A 15,347-nucleotide genomic window follows, 5' to 3' on the forward strand; every position below is an offset into this window, starting at 1 on the left:
TAACGTCCACACCATGGGGAACGAGGCTTCGAAGATAGACTCCAAGTTCCGGGAGATGGCGGACGAGATGAAGAGTCAGTGGGACGTCCTCGTCCAGATGCAGCAGCCCCAGATCATGCAGGGCTCTGCGGACGCGCTCAAACGCGCCGAGGAGACCCTGAAGAAGGCGGGGGAGATGGCGCGCGAGCAGCAGGAGGTGACGCGGCGTATGGAGGAGGCCGTGCGCCAGGCGGAGGAGGCGCGCCGGGCAGCGGTTGCACAGGCAGACCAGATGCGCGAGGCGATCGGCAGGCTCGAGGAACAGATGCGCCGCGCGAACGACGACCGGGCTCGCGCGGAGGCCGAGGCGCGCCAGGCGCACAGGGAGGAACAGGATGCGAGGAGCGCACGGGAGGAGGCGGGCAGGGCTGATGCCGCCGCGCGTGAGGCCAAGTAGGCTGCAGAGAAACAGTTGCGTGAGGGCGTGCAGCCGTTTGTCGTCCCGACGCAGGCGCAGCGCGAGGCGACCAAGCGCAAGTTTGGCTATCGGGAGAGCCTCTTCTACTTCGCGATCGCGGGCGTGTCGGGCAGCGGCAAGTCGTCGCTCGTCAACGCATTGCGCGGGCTACGCGACAAGGACAGGGGCGCTGCACCCACCGGTGTCGTGGAGACCACAGCGGAGATCACTCGCTACCCCGACCCGAGCGCAGGCGTGCCGTACGTGTGGTACGACGTGCCCGGCGCGGGGACGCTGTCCGTCCCCGACTGGCAGTACTTCAACGACATGGGGCTCTATGTGTTCGACTGCATCGTCGTCGTCTTCGACAACCGTTTCACCGCTACTGACGTTGCCATCCTCCGGAGCTGCACGCGCTTCCAGACCCCGACCTTGGTCGTGCGCTCCAAGTCGAACCAGCACGTCCAGAACCTTGCGAGTGACATGGGCGGCGAGGACGATGACGACGATGCAGAAGAGGACGTTCCGGACGTGGATCAGCGGATGGAGAGGGCACGCGCGCGTTACGTGCAAGACTCGCGCGAGATCGTGAGGCGGGACCTGCAGGCGGCGGGCCTGCCCCCGCAGCCGGTGTACCTCGTCGACAAGGACGTGCTCGTGAAGATCGTCCGTGGGGGAAGTCCGAGCGGGATTGACGAGAAGGCCTTGCTCCGGCACATGTTCGAGCTTGCGCCGCCTCAGGTTGACGACTCTGACGAGTCGGAGGTGACGATGTCGGCGGGCAGTGCCAGTGAGAGTGAGTGGCAGACGGGTTGTCCTTCCTCGGGTTGGCTTCGGTCACGGCTGTCGGGCCGACCCTCTGAAACGAGCCGTCGCTCGCCGTCAACTCGCCGTCATGATCACGTCCTGCTGCTTGCTAGTGACTTTCAAGTACTGTTCTCGAGAGCTCATTGATGCCGCCTTGCAACATATTCCCAGTGCGATTTGGCTCAATCATGGCATATGGGTAACGGCTATGTACAGCATGTGCTGAAAGCACGGCGCGTCTACGATTCGCGAAGGCTACACCGTGCGGGTGCCGCATCTGCACTGTTCACCTTTTCTAAGTCGTACGAAGATCCGTGCAGATATACAGCACCGTTGGGCATAGGGTGAGCGTGCTTCTTACCTTCGGCCGTTGACTGATAATTGGGTGCTCTTCTCATTTGCCCCGTGGTTGCAACGCAGCTATGTAGAAGCTGCAGTGCTATATTGAACCTATGTTAACACCGTTTCCCAGCAGGATCATGGACCGTTCCAACCATCCTTCCTTGAGCTCTCTTGCATCGTAAAGCGCGGAACAACAACAGGTAAGCTGTTGTGGTCGTCGCTCTCATAAGTTCTGTCATCCATGTCAACGATTCCTACGCTAGAGTTACCCTGGATTCGGAACTGTAGGGCACTGCAGCAGAATCTAGTCACTTTGGTCATATCAGTCCGCTTCTGCTTCTGAGTGGCATCTAACCTGAATTGGCGTTGCGAAACCCGAACTCAATCTCCTCGTTTGCGGCACAAGTCGAACCATACTCCTCGTCGATGCTTCATATCCCGGGTCACCGGTCCATATTGGCTATGTATGGTGTGTTCCGTTGACTGCATGCAGTCGGCGTGGCCTGTCAGGGGATTGCGGTGCGTAGATCCATTGTCGCTGTAATCATATCATCGTCAAACGACAAGATAGCTGAAAGTCGATCTTGCCACCTATAAAGCCCTCCCGACAATCTTGCGCGCTCTCAGGTCCTCTGGCGACTACCTGTTGTCTTAGAATTGGTATGTAATGAACCTATTGTTTCGAGGGATGCTAAATGACGCGCATACTACTTCGTCTCGCTGCTGCTTCCTAGCCATGGATTCTACATTCAAAACAGTAACTACGGCCATCGGAGTTGCTGCATTGGTCTCTCGGTTCACCGATCTCTACAACGACGCGAGGGCATACTTCCGAGTTGCTCGTCGTGGCGACAGTCATGACACAGCGAGCAGATCCCAGATCGAAGCACTGCAAGCGCGCCTCTGGGAGGGGGAAGCGACACTCAACGCTATGAGAGCCAATACCGCTGAGGCTGCAGACGCCTTTCGGATGGCACAGGCAGCACATGAACAAGTTGAAGCACAATTGTCGATCATGGAAGAGAGCTTCCGACGACGAAATAGACAAGATCCATACTCCACTGAAGACACCAGGAGCATGGCCGATGGCGACTTCAGGAGCACCGAGCTGGACCGACAGGAGACCGAGTCGGAGGAGAGAAGGCGAGCGGAAGAGGATGTCAATCGAGCCCTCGAGGAGCGCAGCAGAGCCATCATCGAGGCGAGTACGGCTAGGCAGGAGCAGGAGGAGGCTCTCCAAGCTCTCCGTAGCGCGGAGGACGCTGTTGCTGGCGCTCGTATCGAACAGCAGGCGGCGGAGGACAACTTGCGCAAGGGCATCCGCCCTGTCGTCGAGCCTACATGGGCCGAGTCCCAAGCGGCGAGGGAGCGTCTTGGGTACGAAGAGGGCATGTTCCATTTCGCCGTCGCTGGGATCGCAGGGAGCGGCAAGACGTCGTTAGTGAACGCTTTCCGCGGACTACGTAACAGCGACAAGGCAGCGGCACCGACGGGCATCATCGAGACTACGAGTGCCATCGCTCGCTACCCCGATCCCGAATACCCGTTTGTGTGGTACGACGTGCCTGGCGCAGGCACGTTGTCTGTGCCGGATTGGCAGTACTTCACGGACCAAGGCTTGTACGCCTTGGACTGCATCATTGTACTGTTTGACGTCCGTCTCACTTCCACGGATATCGCCATCCTCCGCGACTGTGCCCGCTTCGACATCCCCGCCTACATCGTGCGTTCTAAGGCTACTCAGCATATTCGGAACCTTGCCGCAGACGTGCCCGATACCGACGACGACGATGATGCGGGGATCTTGGAACGAGCGCGCGAGATGTACATCCAGGAGACCCGCGCGAGCGTTGCCCGGAACTTGGAGGCCGCGGAGTTACCCAAGCAGCGCGTGTACATGGTCGACAAGGACATTCTCGCTCGGATAGTGAAGGGACGGTCGGTCAGGGATGTTATCGACGAAGAGGAGCTGCTCCATGACCTTGCTCAGACATATCGCCGGAATGCAAGTACATACACCTGACACTTCATCCCCTCGCCGCAACCCGTCACACTTCCTCAGATGACAACACTTCCGAGCCTGCGCTCTCGTATCGTCTACGTATGCAGTTGATCGTGGTTTCACTGGGATTACTCGCCCTGCCCCGGGCTCACTGTAACACGTACGTATTTCTATACGCCTAGAACAATTCCATTGAATTGGTATGCCAGTGAGTGCTTCCACCGATCCGACAACCTCAAAGTGACTGCTTGAGGGCATACAGTCATCTAGCAGATTTTGCAGACAGCATGATAAGAGGTGCCAACGAGAAAAGACGGAGGATGACGTGTGTGTAGGGAAGCACCATATTGGATTCGCTGCCTGACTACTCTCAGACTCGCAAGTGGTATATGCGCTTACCAAACCACCTGCGATTCTCGCTATCTGCAACGCACCCCTGCTTACGGAGATCCGCAGTTGCATGCAGGAGGATAGGAATCAAGAAGCTTCATTTCGGCCAACTCTGTAATGCGTGGTAGAAGTCCAAGGACAACGTGCGCTTGAACTCAAACCTTGATCCTGCGGGACCCTGAGTGCATGAAGGTCCAGGCGGGATTTATAGGACTCGGAGCTCATTGGGACGTCTTGACATTCCCGTACCAGCGACGACGAGCCTCCTACACGACGAACTCCACAGTGAGTACATCAAGATCTGTGATGGGAATCCGATATGAGCTGTATCACTAAGCGACGTTACAGAGAAAACATACTCAACACGTCGAGTTCCATCTGCCAGAGCTATGGGAAGCAGCGAATCCAAGCCGGACCCCGAGCTGTTAAAGAAACAAATCGAGAAGCAGGATCAGCAGCTCGAGGATGATAGGGAGGAGCAGAAGAAGACGTTGGACATGCTCAAAGACACTACAGCTGCGATGAAGGGGGCTTTGGAGAGGGTGGAAGACATGACGCGCGAGCAGAACAGGCTCGTACAGCAAGTGAATGAGGCGAGGCGACGTGCGGACGAGTCGAGACAATTCGCAGAGCAGCGTACGAAAGAACTGGGCGAATCTATGCGCAAGCTGCAGGAGGATGCGAAGAAGGCCAGAGAAGAACGCGTAGAGGCAGAAGCCGAGGTGAGAAGGGCGCAGGAGAAAGAGCGAGAGGCACGGCACGCACTAGAGGAGGCGGAGAGGCAGTTGCGCAAGGGCATACGACCGATTGTCGTCCCTACCCAGGCGCAGCACGAGGCGACCAAGCGCAGACTAGGCTACCAGCCTGGCTTCTTCCACTTCGCGGTTGCCGGCATTTCTGGTAGCGGCAAGTCGTCGCTCATCAATGCCCTGCGCGGCCTTCGTAACAATGACAGAGATACCGCGCCCACCGGCGTCGTGGAGACGACATCCAATGTCGTTCGCTATCCTGCTCGAGGCACTGACACGCCCTATGTCTGGTTCGACGTTCCAGGCGCCGGGACGCTGAACATTCCCGACTGGCAGTACTTCACCGAGCAAGGGTTGTACATCTTCAACTGCATCATCGTCATCTTCGACATCCGCTTCACGGCCACCGATATCGCCATCCTCCGAAACTGCGTACGATTCCAGATCCCAGCCTTCATCGTGCGCTCGAAGTCAGGCCAGCACATCCAGAACATCGCGACTGACCTGGGCGGTGGCGATGATGATGACGATGACGAGGAGGAGGATGGAGAAGGCAAACTGAGGCGCATGGCGAAGGCGCGCGATCTTTATATTCGGGATACTCGCGCGAGTGTTGCGCAAAACCTGGAGGAGGCAGGCCTGCTTGTACAGCGGGTGTACCTGGTCGATAAGAACGCTCTGGTGAAGGTGGTCAAGGGGACTCGGAGGAGGTCCCACGAATGCATTGATGAGGAGGACTTGCTCAGAGACCTGTTTGCACTGGCAGATAGTAACGGGGGCTCACAGGCGGTGGAAGATGCCAGCTAGTAGGCTTGAGCAGTCGTAGAGTCGTAAGCTCCATTTCCGCCGAAATACTGTCTGTACACCGGGGATTCGAGGGGGTTGTACGAGGTCGTAGTACCTGAGTGAAATACGACGCAGGATCATCGCCATGTCGACGAATATCAATGGCTGGAGAGGCCGACGAACGGTCGACTGTTGAGGCGAATAGTACTGTAAGGATGTCGAGGGTTAGGGTTCCCAAGGCAGATAGCTCGGACTTCGTAGCTTACATAAGACTATTCGTTTTTCTTGTACCGTCACTACGCTGCGTCGTTTACCGCTATGGAACGGGATCTAACGCACTTGTGACGACCGACGACTCACCACCACCTCCAGCAACCTTACATGTATACAGACCGGCGGCTTATCAGCCAGTGCTAGACGAGCACCAAAACCAGTGCACAGAAGTATCCCCAGTCTCAGGCGGCTTGGCTGTGAAGCTCCAGCCAGTTCAGCCCGTATGCGAGCTAGCCAATGCCATGCTCGAGTATCTTCGCCAGCTGCAGGCTCCGTTTTGGTGATGAGTGACAATGACCGGCTAGCTTCCGAATCTTCATTCGTGCTAGGAGTCAGTCCGCCGATGGCAGCACAAAGGTGTTGTATGCCATACCGATGCGGAACTAAGTTGTTCTGCGCAGGGAGCGCTGTCAGGCGCAGCGGGCACAGAGCCTCGAACACCATACGCCGTGCACGGCACGGTAATTGAGCAGGCTCAAGGATCTATAAGGGTCACACATTGCGTTCGGGACCACGCGTATTTAAATTGCGTGCTCCGAGGAAGTATGCAGGACCAACCACGGGGCGTCGAGACTTCGCCAGCGTTCGATGGGCAGCAGACATACGAGATGCAACACTATGTCCGAATTCGGCTCTACAACTTGAACGTAGTCATCATTCCAGCTTGCCTGACTCGGTTCGGAGTTCGCTGCGAGAGTGCTTCAACGAAACGTGACGGTCACGAGAAGCACATACTACATACTTCACCGACATGGGGCTCTACGTGTTCGACTGCATCGTCGTCGTCTTCGACAACCGCTTCACCGCCACCGATGTCGCGATCCTCCGGAGCTGCATGCGCTTCCAGATCCCTACCTTGGTCGTGCGCTCCAAGTCGAGTCAGCATATCCAGCAGAACCTTGCGAGTGATATGGGCGGTGCGGACGCAGACGACGACGATGCGGAAGAGGACGTTCCCGACGTGGACCAGCGGATGGAGAGCGCGCGCGCGCGATACGTGCAAGACTCGCGCGAGATCGTGAGGCGGGACCTGCAGGCGGCGGGCCTGCCCCCACAGCCCGTGTATTTTGTCGACAAGGACGTGCTCGTGAAGATCGTCCGTGGGGGAAGTGCGAGCGGGATAGACGAGAAGGCCTTGCTCCGGCGCATGTTCGAGCTTGCGCCGCCTCAGGTTGACGACTCTGACGAGTCGGAGGTGACAATGTCGGTGGGCAGTGAGAGTCAGCCTGAGTGGCAGACGGACATGTCGTTGTCCGACAAGCTGTCCGACTTCGAGTTGGACCCGGTGGCCGGGCCGAGCCCATGAACGTTATGAACCTCCCAACTTGCTTCCAACCTTAAGCTTTAAGCCTGCTGTCGAGTCCTCCAGTCTCCCTCAAAGCTTCACTCATGATCATGTCTTTCCGCTGTTTACATGTCGGAGCCTAGCTAGTCGACTGTGACTCTTGTTTTCGAGCTTAACCACAGCGCGACTCTGACCCGGTCGAGTCATGGCGTGCGCATGTCTATGCATCGCCAAATGTGAAAGCGCGATGCATTTACGACGGACAGTACGACAGTACGTATGGTGACGTACCGCATCTGAAGGAATTCTTCATCTCCCGTTTGAAGATTCGGGCATACATATCTCAAGCAGCGTTGGGCATAGGGCGAGTGTACTTCTTACCTTCGGCCGTTGACGCGGACGGTCACAATGCTGATCTTCTCAGTCATCCCGTGGTTACGGCGCAGCTGGAAGCTGCAGTGCGAGATTGAACTTATTTTCAGCGAGACCATGATGGACCGTTCCAACTATCATCCCCTAAGCTCTCTCGTATCGTATACCCCGGGACAACAACAGATACGCTGTTGTGGTCCTCCCACCTGGACCCTGGATTCGTAACTGCAGGGCATTGCAGCAGAGCCCAAGTGCATTCGTTCATATCAGTCCGCTTCCGCTTCTGAGCGGTCGTCCTGCCCTACATAGTAAAAGGACCGTTGCGAAGCCCGAACCTCGTTGCCCGAGTCGAACCACACTCCTCGTCGATGAATCATATTCCAGGTCATCGGTCCATATCGACCATACATCGTGCGCTTCTGTCGACTGCATGCAGTCGGCGTGGCTCGTCAGGAAGATTGCGGTGTGAGTTCATTGTCGCCGTAACCATAACTGACAAGATAGCTGAAAGTCGACCTTGCTACCTATAAAGCCCTCGCGTAAATCTTGCACGCCCTCAAGCCTCCTGACAACTGCTTTGTGTCTCGCAATCGGTGCGTAATTAACCTATCGTTTCGGGGTGTACTGAATGAGACGTATACTTCGTCTAGCTGCTTCCTAGCCATGAGTTTGCGTTTTGAAACGGTCGCAGCTGCAGTCGTCGGAATTGGTGCAGTGGTTTCTTTGTTCGACGAACTCTTCAACAACACGAGAGCACGCTTCCCGGGTCGTCGCAATGACCGTAACACAGCGAGGAGCAGATCCCGGATCGAAGCACTGCAGGCGCGCCTTTGGGAGGGAGAAGCAACGCTCAATGCTATGAGAGCGAATACCGATGCGGCTACAGAGGCCTTCCGGATGGCACAGGAAGCAAGTCGGCGAATTGAGGCACAATTGTCGATCATGGAAGAGAGCTTCCGACGACGAAATAGACAAGATCCATACTCCACTGAAGACACCAGGAGCATGGCCGATGGCGACTTCAGGAGCACCGAGCTGAACCGACAGGAGACCGAGTCGGAGGAGAGAAGGCGAGCGGAAGAAGACGTCAGTCGAGCCCTCGAGGAGCGCAGCAGAGCCATCATCGAGGCGGATAGGGCTAGGCAGGAGGAGGACGACGCTCTTCAAGCTCTCCGTGGCGCGGAGGTCACTGCTTCTGGTGCTCGTATCGAACAGCAGATGGCGGAGGTCAACTTGCGCAAGGGCATCCGCCCTGTTATTGAGCCTACACAGGCCGAGTTCCAAGCGGCGAGGGAACATCTTGGGTACGAAGAAGGCATGTTCCATTTCGCCATCGCTGGGATTGCAGGCAGTGGCAAAACGTCGTTGGTAAACGCTTTTCGCGGACTGCGTAACAGCGACAAGGCCGCGGCACCAACGGGCATCATCGAGACCACCAGTGCCATTGCCCGCTACCCGGATCCCGAATACCCGTTTGTATGGTACGACGTGCCTGGCGCAGGCACGTTGTCTGTGCCGGATTGGCAGTACTTCACAGATCAAGGCCTGTACGCCTTGGACTGCATCATTGTACTGTTCGACGTCCGTCTCACTTCCACGGATATCGCCATCCTCCGCGACTGTGCCCGCTTCCACATCCCCGCCTACATCGTGCGTTCCAAGGCTACTCAGCACATCCGGAATCTTGCCGGAGACATGCCCGAGAACGACGACGACGACGATGCAGGGATCTTGGAACGAGCGCGCGAGATGTACATCCAGGAGACCCGCGCGAGCGTTACCCGGAACTTGGAGGCCGCCGAGATACCCGAGCAGCGCGTGTACATGGTCGACAAGGACATTCTCGCTCGGATAGTGAAGGGACGACCGGTTAGGGACGGCATCGACGAAGAGGAGCTGCTCCATGACCTTCTTGCTGAGGCGCAACGCCGGAACGCAAGGGCAGACTGCTGACATTTCATCCCTTCGCCGCGACCCGTCACACTTCCTCAGATGTTAGCATTTCCAATTTTGGATCGAAATCGGTATGATCTGCACGCTCTCGTATCGTCTATGTACATATGCAGTTGATCGTGGTTTTACTGGGCTCGCTGGACTCCCCGTAACATGTATTTCTATACGCCCAGAACCATTCCACTGTGTTGGCATGAATGCTTGCACTGATCCAGCAACCTCAAACGGACTGCTTGAGGGTGTACAGTCATGTAGCGAATTTCGCCGGCAGCATGATAAGAGGTGCCAACGAGACAAGACGAAGAATGACGCGTGCGCAGGATGCTTAGCACCATGAATCCGCGGCCTGACCACTCTCAGATTCATAAACTGTATATGCACTTACCAGACACCTGCGGTTCTCGCTATCTGCAACGCAGCATCACTGCATACGGAGATCCGCATAAGGGTTGCATACAGGAGGGTGGTCATCAAGAAGCTTCATATCGGCCAGCCCTGTAATGCGTGGTGATTCAAGGACGGCGCTGGCTTGAACTCAAACCTTGATCCTGCGGAACCCTGACTGCATGTAGATCCAGCAGGATTTATAGTTCTAGAAGCCCGTTGGGACGTCTTGACATTCCCGCACCAGCGACGAGTCTGCCACACAGCGACGAATCCCCCACCAGTGAGCACAATAAGATCTGTGATGGCAATATAATATGAACTGCATCACTAATCATGCGACGTCATAGAGACAACATACGAAACACGAGTTCAACCTGCAAGAGCTATGGGAGGCGGTGAATCCAAGATAAGTTCGTTGGAGGACCGAGTCCAGAGGCAGGAACAGCTGCTCCAGGAAGCTATGAAGCAGCAGGAAACCACGTTGGGCATGCTCAAAGGCGCGACAGACGCGCAGAAAAATGCGACGGCGGCTTTGAAAAAGGCAGAAGACATGACGCGCGAGCAGGACCAGCTCATACGGCAAGTGAATGAGGCAAGGCGACGCGCGGACGAGGCGAGACAATTCGCAGAGGAGCGTACGAAAGAGCTGCGCGAATCTATGCGCGAGCTGCAGGAGGATGCAAAGAAGGCCAGAGAGGAACGCGCAGAGGCCGAGGCCGAGGCGAGGAAAGCACGGGAGAATGAGCGAGAAGCGCGGCGCGCACAAGAGGAAGCCGAGAAAGCGGCGACGGCAGCGCGTGAGGCGAGAGAGGAGGTGGAAAGGCAGTTGCGCGAGGGCATACGGCCGATGCTCGTCCCTACCCAGGCGCAGTACGAGGCGACCAAGCAAAGACTGGGCTACCGGCCTGGCTTCTTCCACTTTGCAGTTGCCGGCATTGCTGGCAGCGGCAAGTCGTCGCTCATCAATGCCCTCCGTGGTCTTCGTAACAAGGACAGAGGTGCCGCACCCACAGGCGTCGTGGAGACGACATCCGATGTCGTTCGCTATCCTGACCCGAGCGCTGACATGCCCTATGTCTGGTACGACGTTCCGGGCGCCGGGACGCTGAACATTCCCGACTGGCAGTACTTCACCGAGCAAGGATTGTACATCTTCAACTGCATCATCGTCATCTTCGACAACCGCTTCACAGCCACCGATATCGCCATCCTCCGCAACTGCGTGCGATTCCAGATTCCAGCCTTCATCGTGCGCTCGAAGTCGGGCCAGCACATCCAGAACCTCGCTAACGACATTGGGAGTGGTGATGACGACGACGACGATGACGACGACGACGATGACGACGACGAGGATCCAGAAGGCAAACTGAAGCGCATGGCGAGGGCGCGCGATCGCTATCTTCGGGACACTCGTGCGAGTGTTGCGCGAAACCTGGAGGAGGCGGGCCTGCTTGCGCAGCGGGTGTACGTGGTCGATAAGGACGCCTTGGTGAAAGTGGTCAAAGGGAGGAAGTCTCACGAATGCATCGATGAAGAGGACTTGCTCAGAGACATGTTTGCGCTTGCAGACACTAATGGGGACTCATAGGCAGTGGATGGTGCCAGACTCGAGTAGTCGTAGATTGGTACTAGTTGGAAGGGCTACTTTCCCTGGCATATGGACAGCGGGCGACGGTGTACATTCTGGGATGAAGCATGCCGTCGCTGCCACATTTACACGAATTATGGGGTGACCTGCTGAGGTGCCCAGGATCCAGGTGCGTATCAGCAGACGACAACATCTGTTTTGACAACGCACTCGCCGGTTGATACAGAGAACTGGAAATGTACGTGGTTCAGACTTGAGTTGGTGGATCGGTTATCTTGATATACCATATCGAACAGTTTGTTGCAACCGTCTCGATGCCCATATGTTGAAGCAACTCAGAGCTGAGGTGCAGTCTCCAAGCCCGAGAACTCCAGCCGAACTTCCAAGGAAACTGATTGATTGAATTAAGGAACTTCTCCAAGGCCGATGCGTTACACTATCGCAACGATCGCTCCGGAAGGACGAAAGCTCGAGCTATTGACGACACAGTGAGCGTGCGAGAGAGAAAAGATGCAGACGACGCCCTTCCCGAAAGCCCAATACACTGGGAAAATAATTCGTGAAGCCTGCAACGCAAGTTGTAGTAGAGTAGCCCAAGAGCACGACTGGCTGTTTGAACAGGTATCAGATCATGATAGTCAGAGAGGACCCAGACAGGATAGTCAGTTATAACCGACCTTCATGCTGGTGTTATGCAGCGCCCCTGACCGGCCTTGCGGACTACATCATGCATCAGCTTGAACTCGTCGGTGGAGATTGTGAATGATCCTCCGGGCTCCGGCGTGACTTAAGGGCATCCGCGACACGCCTGAGTCATAGGCTCTCTATCGATGGTATACCCGCAGCTTGTCATTCAGTTTGCCGGCTGGTGCCTCGCGAAGGGATATCTAGGGTTCCTGAGTGAAGACCTCTCGCGCCTCCTGCAGGTCGAATATGCAGGCGTGGGCAGCTGAGATTGGATACGGTATGTCAACCAGGCGTGAGTCCCAGAGGATGCTGGTGCAGTTGAAGACGTACACATTGGTCTGTGAAGTACGTCCAACTCAGCACGACCAGCGTCCCCGCACCAGAGATGGTGTATCATACGTACGGGTTGGCGTGTTCCGCATCGGATGACCGGTTTATGGAGGTAGTCGCTTCAACCGTACTACGGGACAACGGATGGTCATGATGAGTCTCGCCGTATGGAAGGTCTCGGAAATCAGAACTCACCCCCAAGCATATGAGATCTCACACTAACCTGCACTCGCTGCACACTGCCCGTACGCCCAACGGGTACATACGCTCACTGAAAGTGAGGGCGGTCCACCGATCAACGCGTCTGAGACGTCGCTAGCTTCATCGATGCCAGGACAATAGAGAAGCCATTCTCATCATATTCACCGCCATGATCTATGAGTGATCCGTGCTGTACCTCTTCGCTGAAAGTGAGGATATAACCTGGATGGGTATAGCTTCTGCCTCAGAAGTGGTTCGTGTATCGTCTTGCAGCCAGCGCAGCAAAACATGGACAGGCACTCACAGGTAGAAGCCCACAAGCAAACACGCCGGGAAATTCAATGCAACGACTAATCGCCAACCATCGTCGGTAAACTGACGGGCGAGTCCTGCACCCGCCCAACGACTACACATAAATTTCATCGGAGAACAGGTATACAGGCAGACGGCGACGGGTACGGACAGCGAACACTCACCAGCGCTGACAATTACCACAACCAACATCGCGCGCGCAACCTGTACGCAGGGACTATCATACAGACCGTCAGTACCGACTCAAACGCTGCCAGTGTCTGACCACCGACTTTCGCAGTGACAATATCTCTGGCCTCGCCTCGTTTCTCATTGCTGATCTCGATGCACCGCCTCGTCTCGTCTCGCGGGGGTGATGGCAAAGACGAGAGCATGGCGCGGACCTGTCGTGAGTACCACTACCACGCACACACAACAGACGAACCTTCTTTATTGCACACGACGTATGGAAATAAGTATAGGAAAGAAACAGAAACACCGACCGTACGACACAACGCGCGAGCAAGGCTGTAAGGATAGCAACACGAACGGGGGAAGAGGAAGGCGAGAGGAAGTAGACAGGAAGAGCCTCGTACCGCTGTTCGGCGCCGCAATCCACCCACCAAGCCAACTCTTCAGCAGGAAACGTGACAGTGAGAAACAGACAACGGAGCGGGAGCATGAACGGATGGGACGGACTGGTCTCCCCACGACGCTTCCTCCATCATTTGTCGATCCCAAGGGTAGTTCAGGTGAGCGACACACGGGCTGACCTGAATGCGCCGAGTCTACAGGAAGTCCTCCGCGCGTGCGCGCTTCTTGCCACGCGATTCCTCCGCCACGAATGCCCCAGCTTGCTGTTGATAGGGTTGCTGCGCCTGAGCGTCGGCGTGCTTTTGCGCGTCGCCCTCCTTGGGGAAATAGTACTTGGGATGCGTCGCACGCTTTTCCTCCTATACATCATGTTAGTCGGGTTCAAGAAACAGATAGCATAAGACGTACGGGAGAAAAGTTCGAGTTGTCCCACTTAAGCATCGTCGCCTTCTTGAATGGCGGATTCGTCTGCGACAGACTGGGGTTCGGCAACGTTAGCGGCGGTGCCACTGGCGGGTTTGCAGCGTTCAATGAAGGGTGTGCAGTAGTCGGAGGCACTGTACCAGGAGGCGCAGGAGGCGACGCTCTAGGGACGCCCATATGCGGGGGCATGACGCCTGGCGGGGGCGGCGCACCGGGAGGCATAGGCGTCGGCGGGACCATGCCGTTACCACCTGGGGGAGGCGTGAAGCCGGGTGGCGGGCTGACACCCGGGGGCAGGAAAGGAGGAGGAAAGGGATGGCGCATGCCCGGCGGTGGAAGGAAGGGAGGCGCACCAGGCAGTGGCATACCTGGTGGTGGGGAGCCTGCAAAGGGTGGCATGGGATAGCCCGGAGGAGGCATGCTAAGTAATAACAGACATTTCGCATCAGTGATTCTTGTACAATGACGACCAGCTTACCCTGGATGAAACGGCATGCCAGGCGGCGGCGGAAACGGGGGAGGTCCTGGGTAACCTGGCGGAGGTAACGCCCCGTGAAAATATGGCGGCGCACCTGGCGGTATCATCCCTGGCGGAGATGCCGACGGGGGTGGCATCATGGCGGGAACAGGCGGTGCGGAATATGCCTGTGGAGGAGCACCGAAGACAGCGCCTGAGGCATCAGGCGCTGTAGGGGCTGCGGTCTTCTCGCCTGCGCCCATGAGCGCCTTGTGAGCCTCGAGCTGTTGTCTCAGCTCTTCCTCGGTGAGTGCACGGTTGTCCAGCTTTGGCCTTTTGGACTGCGGTTGTGAGATTGTACCAGGGTTGAGCCCTAGCTCGATCTCCTTTCGTCGCTTATAGTCTGCCACGTCGGGCGCAGGGATACCCTCCATACCGAAGATCTCCACTTCGTAGCCATCTCGGCCTGGAAGAGCGTTCTCGATACGAGGCAACCTTTACAGGAGTGTCAGGCAGAAAACTGGCGCCAGCAAGGGGCGATGCTCACTGGTCTGGCTCAAGCTTGTGGACTTGTTGTATGTGAACTGCGAGACCACCTGCTGTGTTGAGACGTCTAGGGCACATGTTGCACTTAAAGTGCTTGGCCTTTTGATGCTGCATCAGAACTGGGAGGAAATGTCAGTGGCCGGAGAGTCGACAATGAGGAAGCGTGCGACTGACCCTTCTCATCTTCGAACTCCCGCTCACAATACCAGCACCACGGCCGGATGATCTGTAGCCGGTTAGGTTCGCTGCTGCACCTGGTGCGGACGATGCCTACCTGCTTGCTCTTCTTCTTTGCCATGGTTGAGTCGGATGAGTGAGACGGGCGTCGGGAGGGCGAGCGAAAGTTCGCAAGCAATCGGGTTCCCGCGCTCTGCCGATCGGAGAACGAATACGCGGCATATGCCGGTGGCACGGTGGCGGCAGGAGACGAACCCCACCGCAGGCTGAG

The 15,347-nt window shown here is 56.7% G+C and overlaps 7 protein-coding genes across 7 annotated transcripts; 4 read left to right on the forward strand and 3 right to left on the reverse strand.

The window, feature by feature from the left end:
• Positions 1-4,126: 4,126 nt before the first annotated feature.
• On the forward strand, positions 4,127-4,903 carry B0H18DRAFT_1033905 (uncharacterized protein; the record flags this gene model as incomplete). Its single annotated transcript, XM_048030213.1, has 2 exons — positions 4,127-4,645; positions 4,743-4,903. A coding segment is annotated over exon 1 (279 nt), but the record flags the coding sequence as incomplete, so codon positions are not given.
• On the forward strand, positions 4,817-5,715 carry B0H18DRAFT_1033909 (uncharacterized protein). Its single transcript, XM_048030214.1, has 2 exons — positions 4,817-5,178; positions 5,231-5,715. The coding sequence occupies exon 2, from the start codon at positions 5,294-5,296 to the stop codon at positions 5,531-5,533; it is 240 nt and encodes a 79-aa protein (XP_047888455.1). The 5' UTR covers positions 4,817-5,178; positions 5,231-5,293; the 3' UTR covers positions 5,534-5,715.
• Positions 5,716-6,536: 821 nt separating this feature from the next.
• On the forward strand, positions 6,537-7,320 carry B0H18DRAFT_1214518 (uncharacterized protein; the record flags this gene model as incomplete). The annotated part of the gene is made up of 1 exon (XM_048036580.1): positions 6,537-7,320. The coding sequence occupies one exon, from the start codon at positions 6,537-6,539 to the stop codon at positions 7,089-7,091; it is 555 nt and encodes a 184-aa protein (XP_047888456.1). The 3' UTR covers positions 7,092-7,320.
• Positions 7,321-8,300: 980 nt separating this feature from the next.
• B0H18DRAFT_883584 (interferon-inducible GTPase-domain-containing protein) lies at positions 8,301-11,370 on the forward strand (the record flags this gene model as incomplete). Its single annotated transcript, XM_048040984.1, has 2 exons — positions 8,301-8,696; positions 10,297-11,370. The coding sequence occupies 2 exons, from the start codon at positions 8,301-8,303 to the stop codon at positions 11,368-11,370; spliced, it is 1,470 nt and encodes a 489-aa protein (XP_047888457.1).
• Positions 11,371-11,505: 135 nt separating this feature from the next.
• Positions 11,506-12,138, reverse strand: B0H18DRAFT_691107 (uncharacterized protein). The gene is made up of 3 exons (XM_048039198.1): positions 12,048-12,138; positions 11,901-11,975; positions 11,506-11,844 (listed from the first exon to the last, which is right to left on the reverse strand). Exons 1-3 carry the CDS (start codon positions 12,051-12,053, stop codon positions 11,641-11,643), a joined length of 285 nt encoding a protein of 94 aa, XP_047888458.1. The 5' UTR covers positions 12,054-12,138; the 3' UTR covers positions 11,506-11,640.
• Positions 12,139-12,521: 383 nt separating this feature from the next.
• On the reverse strand, positions 12,522-13,659 carry B0H18DRAFT_691004 (uncharacterized protein). Its single transcript, XM_048039197.1, has 4 exons — positions 13,173-13,659; positions 13,065-13,117; positions 12,893-12,977; positions 12,522-12,810 (listed from the first exon to the last, which is right to left on the reverse strand). The coding sequence occupies exons 1-4, from the start codon at positions 13,559-13,561 to the stop codon at positions 12,750-12,752; spliced, it is 588 nt and encodes a 195-aa protein (XP_047888459.1). The 5' UTR covers positions 13,562-13,659; the 3' UTR covers positions 12,522-12,749.
• A 150-nt stretch (positions 13,660-13,809) lies between these two features.
• Positions 13,810-15,343, reverse strand: B0H18DRAFT_1033943 (uncharacterized protein). Its single transcript, XM_048030215.1, has 5 exons — positions 15,174-15,343; positions 15,074-15,125; positions 14,901-15,018; positions 14,375-14,848; positions 13,810-14,317 (listed from the first exon to the last, which is right to left on the reverse strand). Exons 1-5 carry the CDS (start codon positions 15,195-15,197, stop codon positions 13,855-13,857), a joined length of 1,131 nt encoding a protein of 376 aa, XP_047888460.1. The 5' UTR covers positions 15,198-15,343; the 3' UTR covers positions 13,810-13,854.
• Positions 15,344-15,347: the final 4 nt, after the last annotated feature.

This window comes from Fomitopsis serialis, assembly GCF_022376445.1.
Source record: "Fomitopsis serialis strain Sig1Antser10 chromosome Unknown B0H18scaffold_99, whole genome shotgun sequence".
Classification (NCBI taxonomy): domain Eukaryota; kingdom Fungi; phylum Basidiomycota; class Agaricomycetes; order Polyporales; family Fomitopsidaceae; genus Fomitopsis; species Fomitopsis serialis.

Coding starts and splice junctions, on each gene's coding strand:
- B0H18DRAFT_1033909 (XM_048030214.1), top strand. CDS start 5,294: ATGGCGAAGGCGCGCGATCTTTATATTCGGGATACTCGCGCGAGTGTT.
- B0H18DRAFT_691107 (XM_048039198.1), bottom strand. Junction 11,845..11,900: donor TCCCAGTGTATTGGGCTTTC/GGGAAGGGCGTC, acceptor TGTCGTCAATAG/CTCGAGCTTTCGTCCTTCCG.
- B0H18DRAFT_691004 (XM_048039197.1), bottom strand. CDS start 13,561: ATGCTCCCGCTCCGTTGTCTGTTTCTCACTGTCACGTTTCCTGCTGAA. Junction 13,118..13,172: donor GAGATATTGTCACTGCGAAA/GTCGGTGGTCAG, acceptor TCTGTATGATAG/TCCCTGCGTACAGGTTGCGC. Junction 12,978..13,064: donor TGTGGTAATTGTCAGCGCTG/GTGAGTGTTCGC, acceptor GGGCGGGTGCAG/GACTCGCCCGTCAGTTTACC.
- B0H18DRAFT_1033943 (XM_048030215.1), bottom strand. CDS start 15,197: ATGGCAAAGAAGAAGAGCAAGCAG. Junction 15,019..15,073: donor GGAGTTCGAAGATGAGAAGG/GTCAGTCGCACG, acceptor ATTTCCTCCCAG/TTCTGATGCAGCATCAAAAG. Junction 14,849..14,900: donor CACAAGCTTGAGCCAGACCA/GTGAGCATCGCC, acceptor ACTCCTGTAAAG/GTTGCCTCGTATCGAGAACG.